Raw genomic sequence first — 21,314 nt, forward strand, 5'->3', positions numbered from 1 at the left:
CCCAGACCCCACTCCCCTCCCAGAGCCAGGGAGAGAACCCAGGAGTCCTGGCTCCCAGCCCCTCCCTGCTCTAACCACCAGTCCCCACTCCCCTCCCAGAGCCAGCAGAGAACCCAGGAGTCCTGGCTCCCAGCCCTCCCCTTCCACTGCATCTCCTACTTCTTTCTGAAAGCCACGGGCAGGATCCCAGGCTGCCTCACCTGGCCCCGGGATGGGGCAGGGCGGAGGGGCCCCTGCTGAAGCCGGGGCTGGATGCTTCCAGACATGGCGAACGTCGCCCCGCCCCAGTCACTGCCTGACTCAGGAGCCCTTCTCTTTACATGCCAGCCTGCAAGAGAGAAAAGGGGATGGTTGGGCTCGGGGAGCTGGAGCGCCGACGGGAAGAGAACCCAGGCGTCCTGGCTCCCAGCCCTCCCCTGCCTCTACTCCCAGAGCTGGGTGAGGACCCAGGCGTCCTGGCTCCCAGCCCTCCCCCGCCTCTACTCCCAGAGCTGGGTGAGGACCCAGGCGTCCTGGCTCCCAGCCCTCCCCCGCCTCTACTCCCAGAGCTGGGTGAGGACCCAGGCGTCCTGGCTCCCAGCCCTCCCCCGCCTCTACTCCCAGAGCTGGGTGAGGACCCAGGCGTCCTGGCTCCCAGCCCTCCTCTGCCTCTACTCCCCGAGCTGGGTGAGGACCCAGGCGTCCTGGCTCCCAGCCCTCCTCTGCCTCTACTCCCAGAGCTGGGTGAGGACCCAGGCGTCCTGGCTCCCAGCCCTCCCACGCCTCTCTACTCCCAGAGATGGGTGAGGACCCAGGTGTCCTGGCTCCCAGCCTTCCACAACGCAGTAGTTTATGCAGCTTACAATGTACCAGGTTTAGTTTGGGGGGGCTGATCCTGCAGGTCTGCTGGAGTGGGGGGGGGGGCAGAGAATTCGCCACACACACCCTATGACTGCCCCCCTCCCCCAGCAATAGGGGCTCAAGGCTATTAAGAAACTACCCCCCAGCACCCCACTTTCATTGCTAATAGCCAGGAGAGGCATTTACCATCCCCATCCCACCCGGGAGCCAGCCAGTCCCTGCCCTGCGGCTCCACCCTCCTGGCCCACCTCTGGGTGCCACTGGGAAAGGCCATTTTGTGCCTCAGTTTCCCCACTGCCGTTGCTGTAGGGAATGTCTCTCCTTCTGGGGCTGGGCAGTGCCTGGCCCAGTGAGGGGCTGAGATCTCAGCAGGGGGGGGGGCATAATGGGTGTAGCCTCTGCCCCAATGGCGGGGCGCACCTCTGATCACCAGCAGGGTAGGGCTGGGCCCTACCCATGGGGACTCCCCAATCTCTGCGGGGCCCCAGCAGGGCAGACACGGGGGATACACCACCACTGAACACGGCTCAGTGCTTTGGGCGGGGGGTTGATGGGCCAAGGGACAGCGTTAGGAGTCACCCCCTCCCCACATTTGGCACCAAGCTCTGGGAGGAGACGTGGAGGCCTCGGCTTGTGGGGCTTGTGGGGGTGTCTCCCTGCCTGGGGGAGCTGCCACACCAGGATGGGGCTGAGACCTGCAAACTTACCTCAGGAGCAGAGCCAGTGCCCCATTCCCCCCCCCCCCGAGCCAGCCAGGCCCTGCCCTGGGGCTAATGGAGCCGGTGCCCCCCAGAGGGGACAGGCCTCTGCCCCATTCCCCACCCCCCGGAGCCAGCCAGTCCCTGCCCTGGGGCCAGGAGGGAAGCCAGCGCCCCCCAGAGGGGACAGGCCCCAGCCCCATTCTCCAGCTGTTAGTAGGGTTAGAGGTCATGCACTAACACAAATCCTAGGACACCCCCCCACATGTCGTTCCCCACCCCCGGCAATCACCGAGCACGCCAGCTAAATAAATACAGTCTCTTTATTCCGCGCGGCGGCTCTGCAGACAGGACAGCGGCCGGCAGGGTTACAGGTGTTTAAAAAAAAACCCACCTCCCCAATCCATACAAAATGTGTCACCCAGCATCTATGTACAGTGGTAGCACTCCCTCCCGCCCCAAACCCAGCCAGCTGGCCCCTCGGCAAAGCAGCGCTCCCCCTGGCTTTGGGGGAGGGAAACTGAGGCAGAGAGAGGGACAGAGCTGAGAATTGAACCCAGGAGTCCTGTCTCCCAGCCCCCCCTGCTCTAACCACCAGCCCCCACTCCCCTCCTAGAGTCAGAGAGAGAACCCAGGAGTCCTGGCTCCCAGGCCCCCACCCCTCAATAGCAGCATAGGGTAGAGTGACACTTAAAATATCTCACATCACCTCATTTGTGTGAGGTTGGGGCCAGCCCCCCGCCTGTGTCCATCGGCCGTCGCTCCATGGAGTCCCCGGGTATGACCCCCGGCAGCGTCAATGGGGCCAGCCCCCAAGCTGCTGGGAAGGGATTCGCAGTGGAGTCGGGGCGCGATGCACATTCACACTGGCTGCTCCCCGCTGTCTGGTACCAATGGCAGCATCTGTCCCCACTGCCCCTGGGAACTGCCCGCCCAGGGATGCTGCCTCCCGCCAGGGAGATGGATTAGTAATTAATGGCAGGTCACAGCCGTTTGCTCTCACCCAGCCAAGCCCCAAGGAGCCAGGGCAGGGCAGCGTCCTGGAACACCCGGGGGAAACTGAGTCACAGAGCTGGGGGAGTAACTCAGCTGAAATTTACAGACAGCGAGTCCTGACTCCCAGCTCTCCTGTTCTAACCACTAGACCCCACTCCCCTCCCAGAGCCGGGGGGAGAACCCAGGAGTCCTGGCTCCCAGCACTTTCCCCCAACACACAACTTAGGGGGCTGTGTGAGAGAGTACTCTGACAAAGGGGGTGCCGTGGGCAGCACTCCCACGCTGCCCAGGCCAATCATCACCCTTTGGAAGGGTGGCGAGTCCTTCCTCCAGATGCCAGCTTGGTATGGCCGAGCCATTCCTGGGGGCTCCCTCCTGCCCCCCATCTTCATGCACTGTCCATCGGGGCTGCTTTGGTATCGTACAAAAATAATCCTCTGGTTCAATCCATTTGCCGACCCCCCACAGCTCAAGGGCGGGGGGGTCATGGTCTCTTTGGGGGCGGAGGTGACCCCCGCATAACTTGTCCCCCCTGTAGTGTGCACCTAAATGCCTCTCCTGGGCCAAGTGGGGGGTGTCCGTCATCTGGACCCAGGAGAGGGGAACAGTCTGAACTGGAGCAGGGTGGGGGATAGATGTGGGGCGGGGGAGACACGGGGAGGCAGCAGCAGAATGTTTGGAGGGGGGGTGGGAAAGGGGGACGTGCTTCCCCCCAAAGACCACTCAAGTGAGGGAGACATGGGGCAGAAGCCCAGGTAGGAGGGGCAGAGAGAGGCTCTGGAGGGGCTCGGGGCCCAGGAGAGACCCCCCCACCCCACCCCCTAGCAGGCCTCACTCGACCAGCACTGACTTGGGCGGGTAGCCCGGCTCGCTGGGTTCCTTGCCGAGGGGCAGCAGGGCCGTGGGCTCCTGGCGAGGGCCCAGGGGCGGCCCGGCCTTGGGCAGACTGTACATGTAGACGGCCCCGATGACCAGCCCGGCCCCCAGGGCGAAGGGCGGGTGCAGGCGGAAGCCGAAGAGGTACATGGAGGCCACGGTGGAGGCCACGATGGAGAGCGAGGTGGCGAAGCCCTTGAGGATGTTGTCCGCGTACTTCACCACCACGGCCACCAGGAGGCCGCCGAAGGCCTGGTTGAGGATGACGCCCCACACCAGCGGGCTGTAGCCATGGAAGAAGCCCTGGGCAGCCACAGCCGCCCCCTCGGCCCAGCACATTCCCAGCAGCCCCAGCAGGGTCCCGAAGATGCCCAGCTGCACGTTGCGGAGCCACACGGAGGCCGAGCTGCCCTTCAAGATCTTCTCGAAGTAGACGCCGGCGAAGCCCGAGGAGAGGCAGGAGACCACCACGGCGACCAGGCCGACGGCGTAGCTCTGCTGGGCGGCACCCGGGGAGCTCCCCCCGCCCGCCTGGCCCTGCTCCACCTGGACGATGGCCACGCCGGCAAAGAGCAGCAGCAGGGACACCCACTGCAGGCGCGACAGGCTCTTGCGAAGCATCAGGACCGAGAAGACGGCCGTGGTCAGGATCTTCAGCTGGTAGGTGACCTGCAGGGTGGCGGGCAGGCAGGTCAGAGCGGCGGGAGGCCAGGCTGGCGTCCCCTCCTGACTGCCAGCCAACCCACAGATCCTCCCCCACCCCAGTATCCCCGGTCAGACCGACGGGCCCATCGAGCCCGGCATCAGGGCTGGGGTCCCACCTGGAAGGTGGCTGCCGGCAGGTTGGAGATGGCGACGTATTGGAGGTTGTTCTGCAGCGTGTAGATCAGCGAGGGCACCGCCAGCTTCAGCGTGTCCACGTACTGCACCACCACGGCGTCGTACAGGAACAGGGCAAACTGCCGCACGCTGCCTGCGGGCAGAGAGCGCCAGGGACGGCTCACCCGTCTGTCTGGCGCACCCCGGCGCCCGCCCGGCCCGGCCTGCCTAGCGCCCCCCAGCACCCGGTCCGGCCTGCCTAGCTCACCCTGGCGCCCGCCCGGCCTGGCCTGCCTAGCGCCCCCCAGCACCCGGTCCAGCCTGCCTAGCGCCCCCCAGCACCCGGTCCGGCCTGCCTAGCTCACCCCGGCCCCCGCCCGGCCCAGCCCGGCCTGCCTAGCGCCCCCCAGCACCCGGTCCGGCCTGCCTAGCTCACCCCGGCGCCTGCCAGGCCCGGCCCGCCTAGCCCCCCGCCCCAGTGCCCGCCCGGCCCGGCCTGCCTAGCGCCCCCCAGCACCCGGTCCGGCCTGCCTAGCTCACCCCGGCGCCCGCCCGGCCCGGCCTGCCTAGCTCACCCTGGCGCCCGCCCGGCCCGGCCTGCCTAGCGCCCCCCAGCACCCGGTCCAGCCTGCCTAGCGCCCCCCAGCACCCGGTCCAGCCTGCCTAGCTCACCCCGGCCCCCGCCCGGCCCGGCCCGGCCTGCCTAGCGCCCCCCAGCACCTGGTCCGGCCTGCCTAGCTCACCCCGGTGCCCGCCCGGCCCAGCCCGGCCCGCCTAGCCCCCCGCCCCAGCGCCCGCCCGGTCCGGCCTGCTTAGCTCACCCCGGCGCCCGCCCGGCCCGCCTAGCCCCCCGCCCCAGCGCCCGCCCGGTCCGGCCTGCTTAGCTCACCCCGGCGCCCGCCCGGCCCAGCCCGGCCCGCCTAGCCCCCCGCCCCAGCGCCCGCCCGGTCCAGCCTGCCTAGCTCACCCCGGCGCCCGCCAGGCCCGGCCCGCCTAGCCCCACACGGCCCAGCCCGCCTAGCCCCCCGCCCCAGTGCCCGCCCGGCCCCGACTGCCTAGCCTCGTGCAGCACCCGGCCTGGACTGACTAGCCCTGCATGGCGCCCGGCCCAGACTGAGTAGCCCCAGCCGGCCCAGACTGCCTAGCCCCCTGCAGCACCTGGTCCAGCTGGACCGCCTAGCTCCCCATGCAGCGCCCACCCAGCCCGGCCTGCCTAGCTCCCCCGCAGTGCCCAGTCTGGCCTGCCTAGCTCCCCGCAGCACCCACCCGGTCCGGCCTGCCTAGCCCCCCGCAGCGCCCAGCTCGGCCTGCCTAGCGCCCCCCCGCAGCGCCCGGCCCGGCCTGCCTAGCGACCCCCCGCAGCGCCCACCCAGCCCGGCCTGCCTAGCGCCCCCCCGCAGCGCCCGGCCCGGCCTGCCTAGCGACCCCCCGCAGCGCCCACCCAGCCTGGCCTGCCTAGCCCCCCGCAGCGCCCACCCAGCCCGGCCTGCCTAGCGACCCCCCGCAGCTCCCACCCAGCCCGGCCTGCCTAGCGACCCCCCGCAGCGCCCGGCCCGGCCTCCCTAGCTCCCCCCAGCCCGGACTGCCTAGCGCCTCCCAGCACCCAGCCCGGCCTGCCTAGCGCCTCCCAGCACCCAGCCCGGCCTGCCTAGCCCCCCACAGCGCCCGGTCCGGCCTGCCTAGCCCCCCGCAGCGCCCGGCCTGCCTAGCGGCCCCCCGCAGCACCCACCCAGCCCGGCCTGCCTAGCCCCCCGCAGCGCCCGGCTCGGCCTGCCTAGCGCCCCCCCGCAGCGCCCAGCCAGCCCGGCCTGCCTAGCGGCCCCCCGCAGCACCCACCCAGCCCGGCCTGCCTAGCCCCCCACAGCGCCCGGCCCGGCCTTCCTAGCCCCCCGCAGCGCCCGGCCCGGCCTGCCTAGCTCCCCCCAGCCCGGACTGCCTAGCGCCCCCCAGCACCCAGCCCGGCCTGCCTAGCCCCCCACAGCGCATGGTCCAGTCTGCCTAGCGACCCCGCAGTGCCCGGTCCGGCCTGCCTAGCCCCCCACAGCGCATGGTCCAGTCTGCCTAGCACCCCCCGCAGTGCCCGGCCCGGCCTGCTTAATCCTCCACAGTGCCCCCTACCCACCCCCGGTCCTACAGAGCCCCCCAGCACCTGGCCCTGAGTGTCTAGCCCCCCACAGCACACAGCCCGGATTGCCAGGACACAGCTTTACCGTGTGCCCGGCCCCCAGCCTGGCCCGCCAGGACACGACTTACCCGTCGGCCCGGCCCCCAGCCCGGCCTGCCAGGACACGACTTTACCGTGCACCCGGCCCCAAGTCCGGCCCGCCAGGAGACAGCTTTACCATCCACCCGCCCCCCAGGACACAGCTTTACCGTCCGCCCGGTCCCCAGCCCGGCCCGCCAGGAGACGGCTTACCCGTCGGCCCGGCCCCCAGCCCGGCCTGCCAGGACACGGCTTTACCGTGCACCCGGCCCCAAGTCCGGCCCGCCAGGAGACAGCTTTACCATCCACCCGCCCCCCAGGACACAGCTTTACCGTCCGCCCGGTCCCCAGCCCGGCCCGCCAGGAGACGGCTTACCCGTCCGCCCGGCCCCCAGCCCGGCCTGCCAGGACACGGCTTTACCGTGCACCCGGCCCCAAGTCCGGCCCGCCAGGAGACAGCTTTACCATCCACCCGCCCCCCAGGACACAGCTTTACCGTCCGCCCGGTCCCCAGCCCGGCCCGCCAGGAGACGGCTTACCCGTCCGCCCGGCCCCCAGCCCGGCCTGCCAGGACACGGCTTTACCGTGCACCCGGCCCCAAGTCCGGCCCGCCAGGAGACAGCTTTACCATCCACCCGCCCCCCAGGACACAGCTTTACCGTCCGCCCGGTCCCCAGCCCGGCCCGCCAGGAGACGGCTTACCCGTCCGCCCGGCCCCCAGCCCGGCCTGCCAGGACACGGCTTTACCGTGCACCCGGCCCCAAGTCCGGCCCGCCAGGAGACAGCTTTACCATCCACCCGCCCCCCAGGACACAGCTTTACCGTGTGCCCGGCCCCCAGCCCGGCCCGCCAGGACACGACTTACCCGTCGGCCCGGCCCCCAGCCCGGCCTGCCAGGACACGGCTTTACCGTGCACCCGGCCCCAAGTCCGGCCCGCCAGGAGACAGCTTTACCATCCACCCGCCCCCCAGGACACAGCTTTACCGTCCGCCCGGTCCCCAGCCCGGCCCGCCAGGAGACGGCTTACCCGTCCGCCCGGCCCGCCAGGGGAGAGTGCCCCCTGCCCAGCCCAGCCCAGCCCCCCTACCTTGTTTCTGGAGGAAGATGAGCAGCAGGCAGGTGGCTCCCTTGAGCAGCTCAGCCATCACCACAGCCGTGGTGGCGAAGAAGCGCTCCCCGGGCAGGGTTCGCACGTAGCGGATGCTCAGGATGAGGGAGGCGTTTTGGACCACTAGCACTGCCAGGCTGATGTACTTCAACCGACGGTTCCCTGGCGGGACAGGGACGGGTCAGACCCAGAGGCAGCCTGCCTGGCATCCCCCTTTCCCCATCAGACCCAGCCGCCTGGCACCCCCTTCCCTAAATCTGACCCCCAGTGGCCTTCCACACACACCCCTTCCCTGCAACGCTGCACCCAGCCAATTCCCCAATGCCAAAATCCTGTGATGCCCCCTTGCCCACTGATCTAATGCACATGCAAAAGGCAGGCTTCCCCCTCCCTGGCCCCACCTCTCAAGCAGGCTGCATTCAGGGGGCTCGCGGCGCTGAGATGCAGCCACCCCTGGGGCAGGGCGGCTGGGGAACAGCTGCACAGGGATGGCTCGCCCTCTCTCTCAGGTGGTTCAAAACTTCCTCAATCAGTTTATCCCTGTTTCTTCTTGTGCAGGGCTGGTCGCTTGGCATCAGCAGCTCTTCCCCCCGGGTGCTTCAGCCCCACCCCGGCAGCCTGCGTTTTCGGCTCAGCTAGACCAGCTCCTGCAGCCGCCCATGGCGAGATCAGCTCGCTGCTCCCCCAGTGGGCCCTCCTCTGCCCCCTCCTTTTTCCTCGCACATGGGTTGGGCAGAACAGAACACAGGGGTCTGGAGGAGGCCCTTGTCCCGATCTCGGCTGGAGACACCCTGGGGCCTTTCCCCACAGCTCAGGCATCCCAGTGCGCCCAGGCCTTTCTCCTCCTGTTCACAGTGGAGGAGCTCCCCACTCAGCAGCCAGAGACGTTATAATGAAACAAAAACCTCGGTTCTGCAATGGGGCTTTCTGCCCTGGGTCTGGCCAGCCCCTAACACCACGGAAATCTGCATGGCGTCGACCGCCATGGAAAGAATCAACGCCTAACGCTGGGGAAGTTTGATTGTAGACCCTACCATAATAGAAACTGTCAACAACTACCAAAAATGTATGCCCATCGGGGCAGGGGCCAAGCATCTCTTGGGAGCTGGGAGACAAGGATTTTTCTGGTCGGAGGCAGGACACCAGGTAGGCAGGCCCGTGAGCCGAGCTAAATGTTGCTTCTCAGCATGATCGATTGCCACTAATTTCAACTCATGAGTCCTGGATGAAAGACTGGCACCCAGACGGGCAGCACTTCAGGTGCTGGGGGGGTTCACATCAGCTGAAGGGAACTGCAGCTAAATTACTGGCTTCCTGCGGCACGCGGCTAAGCAAACACACACCTGTCCGGAGTGAAACCAGGAAATATGAAAAAAGGGTGGGGAATTTCCCTCCCTTGAGCGCATTCCAATCCAAGGAACAGTCAGGCCGGCCCAGAGCTACTGTAAGAGGGAAATCCGGCTGGCTACGCCGGGAACAACTCATGTGGCACAGAGACGCAGCTGCCACTGGGGAGGAGCAGAACAGCTCCACATAACGGTCCCTCCGAGTGGGGAGAAAAGCAGGAAATCCCACTCCCGCCCCATCTCTCTCTGCAGGGAGTTCCCCGTCCCCTCCTTGTGCAACCTGCCCCGCTCATCATGGGGGCCAGAGCTTTCCCTTGTACACCAGACACCCACCCTGGTGTATGTCCAACCCCACACGCTCCCCCTTCAGCAGCAGCAATTCCCTGGCCTTCCCTACTCCACCCCGCCCCACAGCCAGACCCCACTGCAGCCTCCCTCCCGTGCTGTCCCAGTGTCTAAACCTCCCAGGGCTCCTCTCCCCACTTTCCCCTGCATCCCCCCCTCCCTGCAGTGTCTGTCCCTCCCCGGACACTGCCCCCCCACCAACGCCCTGCCCCTGGCATCTCCCCCCTGCAGCACGAGCCCTTTTCCCACAACTCCCCCCCATCCTAACGCCTGGTTCCCCCCAGGGAACCCCAGGTGTCTGCCCCCCCACACCAGTGTCTGCACCCCCCACCACAGCTAGTGACCCAGCCCCAGGTGTCTGCCCCCCCACACCAGTGTCTGCACCCCCCACCCACAGCTAGTGACCCAGCCCCAGGTATCTACCCCCCCACACCAGTGTCTGCACCCCCCACCACAGCTAGTGACCCAGCCCCAGGTGTCTACCCCCCCACACCAGTGTCTGCACCCCCCACCACAGCTAGTGACCCAGCCCCAGGTGTCTGCCCCCCCACACCAGTGTCTGCACCCCCCACCACAGCTAGTGACCCAGCCCCAGGTGTCTGCCCCCTCACACCAGTGTCTGCACCCCCCACCACAGCTAGTGACCCAGCCCCAGGTATCTACCCCCCCACACCAGTGTCTGCACCCCCCACCACAGCTAGTGACCCAGCCCCAGGTGTCTGCCCCCCCGCACCAGTGTCTGCACCCCCCACCCACAGCTAGTGACCCAGCCCCAGGTGTCTACCCCCCCACACCAGTGTCTGCACCCCCCACCACAGCTAGTGACCCAGCCCCAGGTGTCTGCCCCCCCACACCAGTGTCTGCACCCCCCACCACAGCTAGTGACCCAGCCCCAGGTGTCTACCTCCCCACACCAGTGTCTGCACCTCCCACCACAGCTAGTGACCCAGCCCCAGGTGTCTGCCCCCCCACACCAGTGTCTGCGCCCCCCACCACAGCTAGTGACCCAGCCCCAGGTGTCTGCCCCCCCACACCAGTGTCTGCACCCCCCACCACAGCTAGTGACCCAGCCCCAGGTGTCTACCCCCCCACACCAGTGTCTGCACCCCCCACCACAGCTAGTGACCCAGCCCCAGGTGTCTGCCCCCCCACACCAGTGTCTGCACCCCCCACCACAGCTAGTGAGCCCCAGGTGTCTACCCCCCCACACCAGTGTCTGCACCCCCCACCACAGCTAGTGACCCAGCCCCAGGTATCTACCCCCCCACACCAGTGTCTGCACCCCCCACCACAGCTAGTGACCCAGCCCCAGGTATCTACCCCCCCACACCAGTGTCTGCACCCCCCACCACAGCTAGTGACCCAGTCCCAGGTGTCTGCCCCCCCACACCAGTGTCTGCACCCCCCACCCACAGCTAGTGACCCAGCCCCAGGTGTCTGCCCCCCCACACCAGTGTCTGCACCCCCCACCCACAGCTAGTGACCCAGCCCCTGGTGTCTGCCCCCCCACACCAGTGTCTGCACCCCCCACCACAGCTAGTGACCCAGCCCCAGGTGTCTGCCCCCCCACACCAGTGTCTGCACCCCCCACCACAGCTAGTGACCCAGCCCCAGGTGTCTGCCCCCCCACACCAGTGTCTGCACCCCCCACCACAGCTAGTGACCCAGCCCCAGGTGTCTGCCCCCCCACACCAGTGTCTGCACCCCCCACCCACAGCTAGTGACCCAGCCCCAGGTTTCTTCCCCCCCACACCAGTGTCTGCACCCCCCACCACAGCTAGTGACCCAGTCCCAGGTGTCTGCCCCCCCACACCAGTGTCTGCACCCCCCACCCACAGCTAGTGACCCAGCCCCAGGTGTCTGCCCCCCCCACACCAGTGTCTGCACCCCCCACCCACAGCTAGTGACCCAGCCCCAGGTGTCTGCCCCCCCACACCAGTGTCTGCACCCCCCACCACAGCTAGTGACCCAGCCCCAGGTGTCTGCCCCCCCACACCAGTGTCTGCACCCCCCACCACAGCTAGTGACCCAGCCCCAGGTGTCTGCCCCCCCACACCAGTGTCTGCACCCCCCACCACAGCTAGTGACCCAGCCCCAGGTGTCTGCCCCCCCACACCAGTGTCTGCACCCCCCACCACAGCTAGTGACCCAGCCCCAGGTGTCTGCCCCCCCACACCAGTGTCTGCACCCCCCACCACAGCTAGTGACCCAGCCCCAGGTGTCTGCCCCCCCACACCAGTGTCTGCACCCCCCACCCACAGCTAGTGACCCAGCCCCAGAGATCTACCCCCCCACACCAGTGTCTGCACCCCCCACCCACAGCTAGTGACCCAGCCCCAGGTGTCTGCCCCCCCACACCAGTGTCTGCACCCCCCACCCACAGCTAGTGACCCAGCCCCAGGTGTCTGCCCCCCCACACCAGTGTCTGCACCCCCCCCCCACAGCTAGTGACCCAGCCCCAGTGATCTACCCCCCCACACCAGTGTCTGCACCCCCCACCCACAGCTAGTGACCCAGCCCCAGGTGTCTGCCCCCCCACACCAGTGTCTGCACCCCCCACCCACAGCTAGTGACCCAGCCCCAGGTATCTACCCCCCCACACCAGTGTCTGCACCCCCCCACCCACAGCTAGTGACCCAGCCCCAGGTGTCTGCCCCCCCACACCAGTGTCTGCACCCCCCACCCACAGCTAGTGACCCAGCCCCAGGTGTCTGCCCCCCCACACCAGTGTCTGCACCCCCCACCCACAGCTAGTGACCCAGCCCCAGGTGTCTGCCCCCCCACACCAGTGTCTGCACCCCCCACCACAGCTAGTGACCCAGCCCCAGGTGTCTGCCCCCCCACACCAGTGTCTGCACCCCCCACCCACAGCTAGTGACCCAGCCCCAGGTATCTACCCCCCCACACCAGTGTCTGCACCCCCCACCACAGCTAGTGACCCAGCCCCAGGTGTCTGCCCCCCCACACCAGTGTCTGCACCCCCCACCACAGCTAGTGACCCAGCCCCAGGTGTCTGCCCCCCCACACCAGTGTCTGCACCCCCCACCCACAGCTAGTGACCCAGCCCCAGGCACCGCCCCCCCACACTCCCGCCACGGCGCCCCCCCGTCCTGCTGCTCCCTAACCCCGCCCCGGGCATCAGCCCCCCCGGCCCAGGCTCTCACCCCCCGCGGCCGGCTGCTCCCCGCCGCCTCCGGCCCCCCCAGCCGCTGCCATGGTGGCAACTGCCCGGCAACCCCCCAGACCCCGCCCCGCTGCCACTTCCGCATCCCAACTTCCGCTTCCGCCCCACGGCGAGAGGCAGCGCTAGAGCGTAGCCCGCATGGAAGGACCATAGAGAGCGGGGGGGGGAGCTGGCTAGAGCGTAGCCCGCGTGGAAGGACCATAGAGGGGGGGGGGGGGGCTGGCTAGAGCGTAGCCTGCGTGGAAGGACCACAGAGTGCGAGGGGGGCTGGCTAGAGCGGAGGCCACGTGGAAGGACCATAGAGAGCGGGGGGGCTAGCTAGAGCGTAGCCCGCGTGGAAGGACCATAGAGAGCGGGGGGGGTGCTGGCTAGAGCGGAGCCCGCATGGAAGGACCATAGAGAGCGGGGGGGGGTGGCTAGAGCAGAACCTGCGTGCAAGGACCATAGAGAGCGGGGGGGGGCTGGCTAGAGCGGAGCCCGAGTGGAAGGACCATAGAGAGCGGGGAGGGAGCTGGCTAGAGCGTAGCCCGCGTGGAAGGACCATAGAGAGCGGGGGGGGGGTGGAGCTGGCTAGAGCGGAGCACGAGTGGAAGGACCATAGAGAGCGGGGGGGGGCTGGCTAGAGCGGAGCCCGTGTGGAAGGACCACAGAGTGCGAGGGGGGCTGGCTAGAGCGGAGCCCACGTGGAAGGACCACAGAGATTGGGGGGGGCTGGCTAGAGCGGAGCCCACGTGGAAGGACCACAGAGATCGGGGGGGGGGGGGCTGGCTAGAGCGGAGCCCACGTGGAAGGACCACAGAGATCGGGGGGGGCTGGCTAGAGCGCAGCCCGGGTGGAAGGACCATAGAGAGCGGGGGGGAGCTGGCTAGAGCGGAGCCTGCGTGCAAGGACCATAGAGAGCGAGGGGGGGGCTGGCTAGAGTGTAGCCTGCGTGGAAGGACCATAGAGAGCGGAGGGCCTGGCTAGAGCGGAGCCCGCGTGCAAGGAGCATAGACAGCGGGGGGGAGTTGGCTAGAGCAGAGCCCACGTGGAAAAACCATAGAGAGCAGGGGGGGCTGGCTAGAGCGGAGCCCGCGTGCAAGGACCATAGAGAGCGGGGGGGCTGGCTAGAGCGGAGCCAACGTGGAAGGACCATAGAGAGCAGGGGGGGCTGGCTAGAGCGGAGCCCGCGTGCAAGGACCATAGAGAGCAGGGAGGGGCTGGCTAGAGCGTAGCCCGCATGGAAGGACCAAAGAGAGCGGGGAGGGAGCTGGCTAGAGGGGAGCCCGAGTGGAAGGACCATAGAGAGCGAGGGGGGCTGGCTAGACCTGAGCCCGCGTGGAAGGACCATAGAGAGCGGGGGGGGTGGAGCTGGCTAGAGCGGAGCCCGCGTGGAAGAATCATAGAGAGTGGGGGGGCGCTGGCTAGAGCGTAGCCTGCGTGGAAGGACCATAGAGAGCGGGGGGGGGCTGGCTAGAGCGGAGACCGCGTGGAAGGACCATAGAGAGCGAGGGCGGCTGGCTAGACTGGAGCCCGCGTGGAAGGATCATAGAGAGCGGGGGGGGCTGGCTAGAGCGTAGCCTGCGTGGAAGGATCATAGAGAGCGGGGGGGCTGGCTAGAGCGTAGCCTGCGTGGAAGGACCATAGAGAGCGGGGGGGCTGGCTAGACCAGAGCGCGTGTGGAAGGACCATAGAGACTCCTAGGTTCTCTCCTCGGCTCTGGGAGCGGAGTGGGGGCTGGTGGTTAGAACGGGGGGGGGCTGGGAGCCAGGACTCCTGGGTTCTTCCCCCGGCTCCCGGAGGGGACTAGGGGCTGGTGGTTAGAGCGGTGGGGGGCTGGGAGCCAGGACTCCTGGGTTCTCTCTCCCACTCTGGGCAGTGAGTGGGATCAGCTGGTTAGTGCGGGGGCGGGGCTGGGAGCCAGGACTCCTGGGTTCTCTCCCGGCTCTGGGAGGGGAGTGGGGGCTGGTGGGTTAGAGCAGGGGGGGCTGGGAGCCAGGACTCCTGGGCTCTCTCCCGGCTCTGGGAGGGGACTGGGGACTGGTGGGTTAGAGCAGGGGGGGTTGGGAGCCCGGACTCCTGGGTTCTCCTTGGCTCTGGGAGGGGAGTGGGGGCTGATGGTTAGAGCAGGGGGGGCTGGGAGCCAGGATTCCTGGGTTCTCTCCCTGGCTCTGGGAGGGGAGTGGCAGCTGGCAGGTTACAGTGTGGGAGCCTGGACTCCTGGTTTCCAGCCCCAGAGCACACACCCCCGTGACAGCAAACTGTCCCCTGAGCTCCCCTCCAGCCACCCAGCTCCTTGGGTCGGCTTCTCACGTGACACGTCTTAGCGGCTACGGGCAGCCAACATGCACTTCAGGGGAGCCCATGGAAGGGTAATTGCTTCTGGGCACCACAGGGTGCAAAAATGGCCAGCCATGTAGGCTACAGGGGACAGGCCCCATGTCCCATCCCCACCCTGGGGCTGGATGGGAGCCAGCATCCCCTAGAGGGGACCTGCCCCCTATCACATTCCCCACACCCTGACCTTTGAAGCCCCAGTGGGGAGTGGGAAGGGTGTGGCTGGGGTGGGGACATGAAACACTGGCAGGTGTTGGGGGGCGTGGTTGTTGGCACAGCTGGTGTGCACAGGGGAAGGGAGGTAAATGTAGGGCTGACGTAGGTGACACCTGCTAAGTGTGAGTCACTGCTGGATCCAGGAATGCTGGCTGGAGCTACACCTGTAGTGTGGGTGAGGGCCTGGGAGCCAGGACTCCTGGGTTCTCTCCCCAGCTCTGAGAGGGGAGTGGGGGGTTACAGCTGGGGCAGGGCTGGGAGCCAGAACTCCTGGGTTCCCACCTCCCCCTAGAGAGAGGAATCACCGACTCTACCAGGATTTCCTGGATAAAAATAAAACCTCTTTTATTTAAATAGATTTTTCTTCCTCTCAATCCTATACAGAATTGGTCTGAATCTCATGCTGGCACCGGGCTCCCTGCACTGGGGCCCGTTCAGCAGCTTAGATAAGACACCTCAGTCTCAGCCCAGCAAGCCACACCTTGGGGAGCATGGGAGGGGCTAGAAATGGGGGGGCTAGAGCCCTCCCACACCTCATAACCACCTCATGGGCTGGTTCTGATGGGAGCCCAGCTCACGGCAATACACAAGTATTTACACATACAGAGACATGTCTGATCCTTGAGAGGGACCAGAATCCAAACCTCTAGCGGGGGAGGAGGAAAACTGGGGGGAGGGACTGGGAATCAGGACTCCTGGGTTCTTTCCCCAGTTCTGAGAGGGGAGTTGCTCTAGTGGTTAGAAAGGGGAGGTGGGGAGGCTGGGAACTCCAAGTTCTAGACACCTGTAAAACCAGGTCAACTCTGATCTCAGCTGGCCACAGGCCCAGCTGCCTGAGGCTGAAGTGGTCCCCATGGGGGTGGGTCCCCATCTCGGCAGGGAAACGCAGGGTAAATCCAAGTCTTTCAGCAGCTGCTGTTGCCAGCGGTGCCCCTAGGGGGCGCTGGGTTCTGTGGCTCCTCCTCCGGTTGGAACTGGGGATCAGGCTGCAGCCAGGGGTGTTGGAGAAGCTGCTCCAGGGTGGGTCGATCTGAAGGCTCTGGGGACAGGCACCATTGGATCACATCCTGGCAGCCTGGGAGAATGAGCAAGGAGGTTAGCGAGAACCCAGGAGTCCTGGTCCCTCCCTGCTCTAACCACTAGACCCCACTCCCAAGCTGGGGAGAGAACCCAGGAGCCCTGGTACCCAGCCCCCACCAAACTGATCATTTTGAACGTCCAGAGAAATTTAAAAAAAAAAAGTGTGGAGGGAGTGTGAAAGAATGAAGAGATGTTGGGGTGCAGTACCCTGGAGGGCCAGCAGGGTCAGTGCTGGGTGTAGGGGGGGGCAGTAGCCCAGGGGGTCAGCGGTGGCCATGCTGGGCGTTGGGAGGCAGGAGGGGCCAGCTGGAGCCAGTGCTGGGCATAGGGGGGCCAGTGCGGGGCACAGGGGGGCAGTACCCCAGAGGACCGTGCAGGGCATAGAGGGGCAGGAGGGGGCTGTGCTGGGCATAGGGGGGCAGTACCCTGGGGGGCAAGCGGGGGCAGTGCTGGGCGTAGGGAGGCGCAGGAGGGGGCCAGTGGGGGCCATGCTGGGCATAGGGGGGCAGGAGGGGCCAGCGCTGGGCATAGGGGGGCAGGAGGGGGCCGTGCTGGGCATAGGGGGGCAGTACCCCAGAGGACCATGCTGGGCATAGGGGGGCAGGAGGGGGCCATGCTGGGCATAGGGGGGCAGTACCCCAGGGGGCTGTGCAGGGCTTGGAGAGGCGCCAGAGGGGGCCAGCTGTGGCAGGGCTGGGCATAGGGGTGCAGTACCCCAGGGGGCCAGCGGGGCGCGCTCACCCTCAGACAGGGGCTCCGGGAAGCGGAGCTGCGCAGCCAGGATCTCCTCATCGCGCTGGAAGGGGACGTCGCCGCAGGCCATGTCGTAGAGCAGGACCCCCAGGGACCAGACAGCGGCTGGCAGCACGTGGTATTGCTGCAGCCCCACCCACTCCGGGGGGCTGTACACACGGGTGCCTGGGGGGGGGCACAGGCGTTAGCGGTGCCGCCTCCCAGAGCCACGCTGAGAACCCAGGCGTCCAGGCTCCCAGCTGTACCCAACCCCCTCCCAGAGCCGGGCAGAGAACCCAGGCGTCCGGGCCCCTCACCGTCGAACTCCGTGTAGACCGTGTCCCGCAGGAGGGCGCCAGAGCCGAAGTCGATGAGCTGGAGGTGGCCGGTGCGCAGCTCCACCAGGATGTTCTCGTCCTTGATGTCCCGATGCGCCACCCCCCGGGCGTGGCAGTGCCCCACGGCCTCCAGCACCTGGCGGAAGAAACGTCGGCACTGCCCCTCGGCCAGGGGCCCCCGCTCCGTCACGTAGTCGAAGAGATCCTGGCAGGGCTCAGGCCGCTCCAGCACCAGGAGGAACCCCTCGGGGGTCTCGTACCAGTCCAGCAGGCGGATCACGCCCCGGTGCCCACCCCTGGCACATACCCGCTTCATCAGCATCACCTCCTGGGGCACTCGGAGGCCGCTGGGCTGTGGGGAGAGAGAACGCAGGACACTGAGGCTGGGACTTATGCTGCAGAGCTGGGGCGAGAATCCAGGAGTCCTGGCTCCCAGCCCCCCCCGCTCTAATCCCCCCCCAGAGCTGGGGGAGAACCCAGGAGTCCTGGCTCCCAGCCCCCTCTCTGCTCTAATCACCCCCCAGAGCCAGGAGAGAACCCAGGAGTCCTGGCTCCCAGCCCCCTCTCTGCTCTAATCCCCCACCAGAACCGGGGGAGAAGCCAGGAGTCCTGGCTCCCAGCCCCCCACCCCTGACCCACCAGCCCCCACTCCCCTCCCAGAACTGGGGGAGAAGCCAGGAGTCCTGGCTCCCAGCCCCCCTGCTCTAATCACCCCCCAGAGCCGGGGGGAGAACCCAGGAGTCCTGGCTCCCAGCCCCCTCCCAGATCAAGGAGAGAACCCAGGAGTCCTGGCAGTGGGTGCTGGGGGGTGCCGTGCTGCAGGGGGTAGTAGAGGTTGCAGCGATTTCTATGCTAAAGCACCTTCAGGCCACAGACCCACCCCCTTTGTTTCGAAAAGCAGGAGACGGGGTTAATTTGCATAAAGCTTGTCCCTCATTAGCCGCCCAGGTTTGCAGTGGGGACGCAGACTCGTCGTGTGTCCTCTTTGCAAAGCGGAAGCAATCAAGCGGCGAGAGCATCCTGAGCTAACGAGCAGAGACTAGGGATTAGCTGCCCCCCCCCCAATCATTGCTTCACACCCCTCCCCACCACACGAGACCTACCAGCTTGGACCAGTGCACGACTTTGTTCTTCGCGATGTGTTTGATGGCAACCTGCAGAGAGAGAGAGATCAGGCCCCACTCCCTGCCCCCCAGCCAGCCAGTCCCACCCTCGGGCCGGGTGGGAGCCAGCGCCCCCTAGAGGGGACAGGCCCCTGCCCCACTCCCTGACCCCCAGCCAGCCAGTCCCACCCTCGGGCCGGGTGGGAGCCGGCGCCCCCTAGAGGGGACAGGCCCCTGCCCCACTCCCTGCCCCCCAGCCAGCCAGTCCTGCCCTCAGGTCGGGTGGGAGCCGGCGCCCCCTAGAGGGGACAGGCCCCTGCCCCAATCCCTGCCCCCCAGCCAGCCAGTCCCACCCTCGGGCCGGGTGGGAACCAGCGCCCCCTAGAGGGGACAGGCCCCTGCCCCACTCCCTGCCCCCCAGCCAGCCAGTCCCGCCCTGGGGCCGGGTGGGAACCAGCGCCCCCTAGAGGGGACAGGCCCCTGCCCCACTCCCTGCCCCCCAGCCAGCCAGTCCCACCCTCAGGCCGGGTGGGAGCCGGCGCCCCCTAGAGGGGACAGGCCCCTGCCCCACTCCCTGCCCCCCAGCCAGCCAGTCCCACCCTCGGGCCGGGTGGGAGCCGGCGCCCCCTAGAGGGGACAGGCCCCTGCCCCACTCCCTGCCCCCCAGCCAGCCAGTCCCGCCCTGGGACCGGGTGGGAACCAGCGCCCCCTAGAGGGGACAGGCCCCTGCCCCACTCCCTGCCCCCCAGCCAGCCAGTCCCGCCCTGGGGCCGGGTGGGAGCCGGCGCCCCCTAGAGGGGACAGGCCCCAGCCCCATTCATCCCCCCCCCCCAGGGCCAGACAGTTTTCTCACCTGCAATCCATCAGCCAGCCGGTGACCAGCATAGACCGTCCCGAAGCCACCCTTGCCCAGGAGCCGCCCGAGCTGATACACAGTGTCGAAGGCGTCTTTGTCCTTCCCTGTGGCAGGGCAGAGTGTTACTGTAATGGAAAATAGAACCCAGGAGTCCAGGCTCCCAGCCCCCTGCTCTAACCACTAGACCTCTCTCCCCTCCCAGAGCCAGGGAGAGAACCCAGGCGTCCAGGCTCCCAGCCCCCTGCTCCCAGACCCCTCTCCCCTCCCAGAGCCAGGGAGAGAACCCAGGCGTCCGGCTCCCAGGCCCCCCCTGCTCTAACCAATAGGCCCCACTCCTCTCCCAGAGCCAGGGAGAGAACCCAGGAGTCCAGGCTCCCAGCCCCCTGCTCTAACCAATAGGCCCCACTCCTCTCCCAGAGCCAGGGAGAGAACCCAGGCGTCCGGCTCCCAGGCCCCCCCTGCTCTAACCAATAGGCCCCACTCCTCTCCCAGAGCCAGGGAGAGAACCCAGGAGTCCAGGCTCCCAGCCCCCTGCTCTAACCAATAGGCCCCACTCCTCTCCCAGAGCCAGGGAGAAAACCCAGGCGTCCGGCTCCCAGGCCCCCCCTGCTCTAACCAATAGGCCCCACTCCTCTCCCAGAGCCAGGGAGAAAACCCAGGCGTCCGGCTCCCAGGCCCCCCCTGCTCTAACCAATAGGCCCCACTACTCTCCCAGAGCCGGGTGTCCCCCGCCCCGACCCGAGGACTTGCCCCCGCCAGGAATGAAGTGGGAGACGCGGGCAGGGGCAGTTCTGCAGAGGGGGAGCCTGGCGTGTTGGGCAATTATACGGGGAGAGGAGCCCCCCCGGAGCCCAAGGGGGTGGTGACTGTGGAAGACAGACACAGACAGCGAGAGTGAAAGTGACCCGAGAGAAATGGGCAGTGGGGAGCGGTCAGGGGCAGTGTCTCACCTCCCAGCAGTGGGGCAGGAGCCGGGGCGTGGGAGAGGGGAGGGGCGGTGGGGAAGGGTCCATGGGCAGTCGGGCAGCAGGGGGCAGTAGGGAGATGCCATGGTGCAGGAGGGGCAGTGGGGCAGGAGCCGTGGGGCTGCAGGAGGGGAGAGAAGGGGGCAGTGGGGCAGGGGCCATGGACAGCGGGGCAGAAAGGGGCAGTGGGGAGAGGCCGTGGTGCAGGAGGGGCAGTAGGGCAGGGGCCGTGGGGCTGCAGGAGGGGAGAGAAGGGGGCAGTGGGGCAGGGGCCATGGACAGTGGGGCAGAAAGGGGCAGTGGGGAGAGGCCGTGGTGCAAGAGGGGCAGTGGGGCAGGAGCCGTGGGGCTGCAGGAGGGGAGAGAAGGGGGCAGTGGGGCAGGGGCCATGGACAGTGGGGCAGAAAGGGGCAGTGGGGAGAGGCCGTGGTGCAAGAGGGGCAGTGGGGCAGGAGCCGTGGGGCTGCAGGAGGGGAGAGAAGGGGGCAGTGGGGCAGGGGCCATGGACAGTGGGGCAGAAAGGGGCAGTGGGGAGAGGCCGTGGTGCAGGCGGGGCAGGGGCAGGGGCAGGGGCAGGGGCCGGGTCTCACCTCCGGGGCCGCAGCGCCCCTCCCCGCCCGCGGGCCGCATCCCCGCCTGACCCCGCAGCGCCCCGAGCTCAGCCCGGGACCGACTCGCGCCGCGCCGCGCGGCTCCCTCGCTACAACCCAGGCGCCAGCCAATCAGCGGCGGGCTCGTTTGCATGGCCCCGCCCCCGGGATGCAGCGCGGGCGGGGGAGGGGAACTTGAGGTGATTTTCCAGGAATCGGGGCGCAGGTGTGGGGGTGACCGCGGGGGCCCGGGCGGAAGCGGCGCCGCAGCGTTTGCTGGGAACTCGGTCAGCGCAAACCAGCCGCCGCGGCGCCACGCACGTCCCTCACCCTCAGCGAGAGGTGGCTGCGCCTCCAGAACAGCTAGGGCGGGCAGAGAACCCAGGCGTCCGAGTGCCCAGCAATGCTCCCTCCCTCCGTTCCAGCCACTGGACCCCTTCCCGAACCCGGCAGGGAACCCAGGTGTCCAGGCACCCAGCACCCCCGCAACCACCAGACCCCTCCCTGAGCTGGGCAGGGAACCGAGGTGTCCGGGCACTCAGCACCCCCCCCCCCAACCACCAGACCCCTCCCTGAGCTGGGCAGGGAACCCAGGTATCCGGACACCCAGCACCCCCCCCAACTACCAGACCCCTCCCTGAGCTGGGCAGGGAACCCAGGTGTCCGGGCACCCAGCACCCCCCCCAACTACCAGACCCCTCC

General features: G+C 67.7%; 2 protein-coding genes across 7 annotated transcripts; both read right to left on the reverse strand.

The window, feature by feature from the left end:
- Window positions 1-68: 68 nt before the first annotated feature.
- On the reverse strand, window positions 69-12,477 carry SLC35A2 (solute carrier family 35 member A2). 5 transcript variants are annotated; one of them, XM_030548231.1, is made up of 5 exons: window positions 12,397-12,477; window positions 7,521-7,703; window positions 4,232-4,383; window positions 3,385-4,079; window positions 69-328 (listed from the first exon to the last, which is right to left on the reverse strand). In XM_030548231.1, exons 1-5 carry the CDS (start codon window positions 12,446-12,448, stop codon window positions 301-303), a joined length of 1,110 nt encoding a protein of 369 aa, XP_030404091.1. In that variant the 5' UTR covers window positions 12,449-12,477; the 3' UTR covers window positions 69-300. The 5 variants fall into 5 exon arrangements, 4 of the variants coding, with proteins under 4 accessions (XP_030404091.1, XP_030404089.1, XP_030404093.1 ...); XM_030548229.1 differs by lacking the exon at window positions 12,397-12,477 and adding an exon at window positions 8,885-9,354; XR_003998438.1 differs by lacking the exon at window positions 12,397-12,477 and adding an exon at window positions 8,885-9,352 and having other exon boundaries at window positions 70-328; window positions 2,248-4,079.
- Window positions 12,478-15,267: 2,790 nt separating this feature from the next.
- PIM2 (Pim-2 proto-oncogene, serine/threonine kinase) lies at window positions 15,268-20,932 on the reverse strand. Of its 2 annotated transcripts, none has more exons than XM_030548228.1 (6): window positions 20,613-20,932; window positions 19,055-19,161; window positions 18,202-18,252; window positions 17,078-17,450; window positions 16,770-16,946; window positions 15,268-16,023 (listed from the first exon to the last, which is right to left on the reverse strand). In XM_030548228.1, the coding sequence occupies exons 1-6, from the start codon at window positions 20,764-20,766 to the stop codon at window positions 15,854-15,856; spliced, it is 1,032 nt and encodes a 343-aa protein (XP_030404088.1). In that variant the 5' UTR covers window positions 20,767-20,932; the 3' UTR covers window positions 15,268-15,853. The 2 variants fall into 2 exon arrangements, with proteins under 2 accessions (XP_030404088.1, XP_030404087.1); XM_030548227.1 differs by having other exon boundaries at window positions 19,055-19,182.
- Window positions 20,933-21,314: the final 382 nt, after the last annotated feature.

This window comes from Gopherus evgoodei, unplaced genomic scaffold (genome assembly GCF_007399415.2).
Source record: "Gopherus evgoodei ecotype Sinaloan lineage unplaced genomic scaffold, rGopEvg1_v1.p scaffold_91_arrow_ctg1, whole genome shotgun sequence".
NCBI classification, from domain to species: domain Eukaryota; kingdom Metazoa; phylum Chordata; order Testudines; family Testudinidae; genus Gopherus; species Gopherus evgoodei.

Bases quoted from the DNA above. Each gene is read 5' to 3' on its own strand.
- SLC35A2 (XM_030548229.1), bottom strand. From the start codon at position 9,026: ATGAGTTGTTCCCGGCGTAGCCAGCCGGATTTCCCTCTTACAGTAGCT. The intron at 4,384-7,520 runs GTAGGGGGGCTG...CTCTGCCCGCAG, and splicing joins CATCTTCCTCCAGAAACAAG to GCAGCGTGCGGCAGTTTGCC. The intron at 4,080-4,231 runs GTGGGACCCCAG...GCCACCCTGCAG, and splicing joins TGCCGGCAGCCACCTTCCAG to GTCACCTACCAGCTGAAGAT.
- PIM2 (XM_030548227.1), bottom strand. From the start codon at position 20,766: ATGCAAACGAGCCCGCCGCTGATTGGCTGGCGCCTGGGTTGTAGCGAG. The intron at 18,253-19,054 runs GTGAGAAAACTG...CTCTCTCTGCAG, and splicing joins GGCTGGCTGATGGATTGCAG to GTTGCCATCAAACACATCGC. The intron at 16,024-16,769 runs GTGAGCGCGCCC...TCATTCTCCCAG, and splicing joins CCCGGAGCCCCTGTCTGAGG to GCTGCCAGGATGTGATCCAA.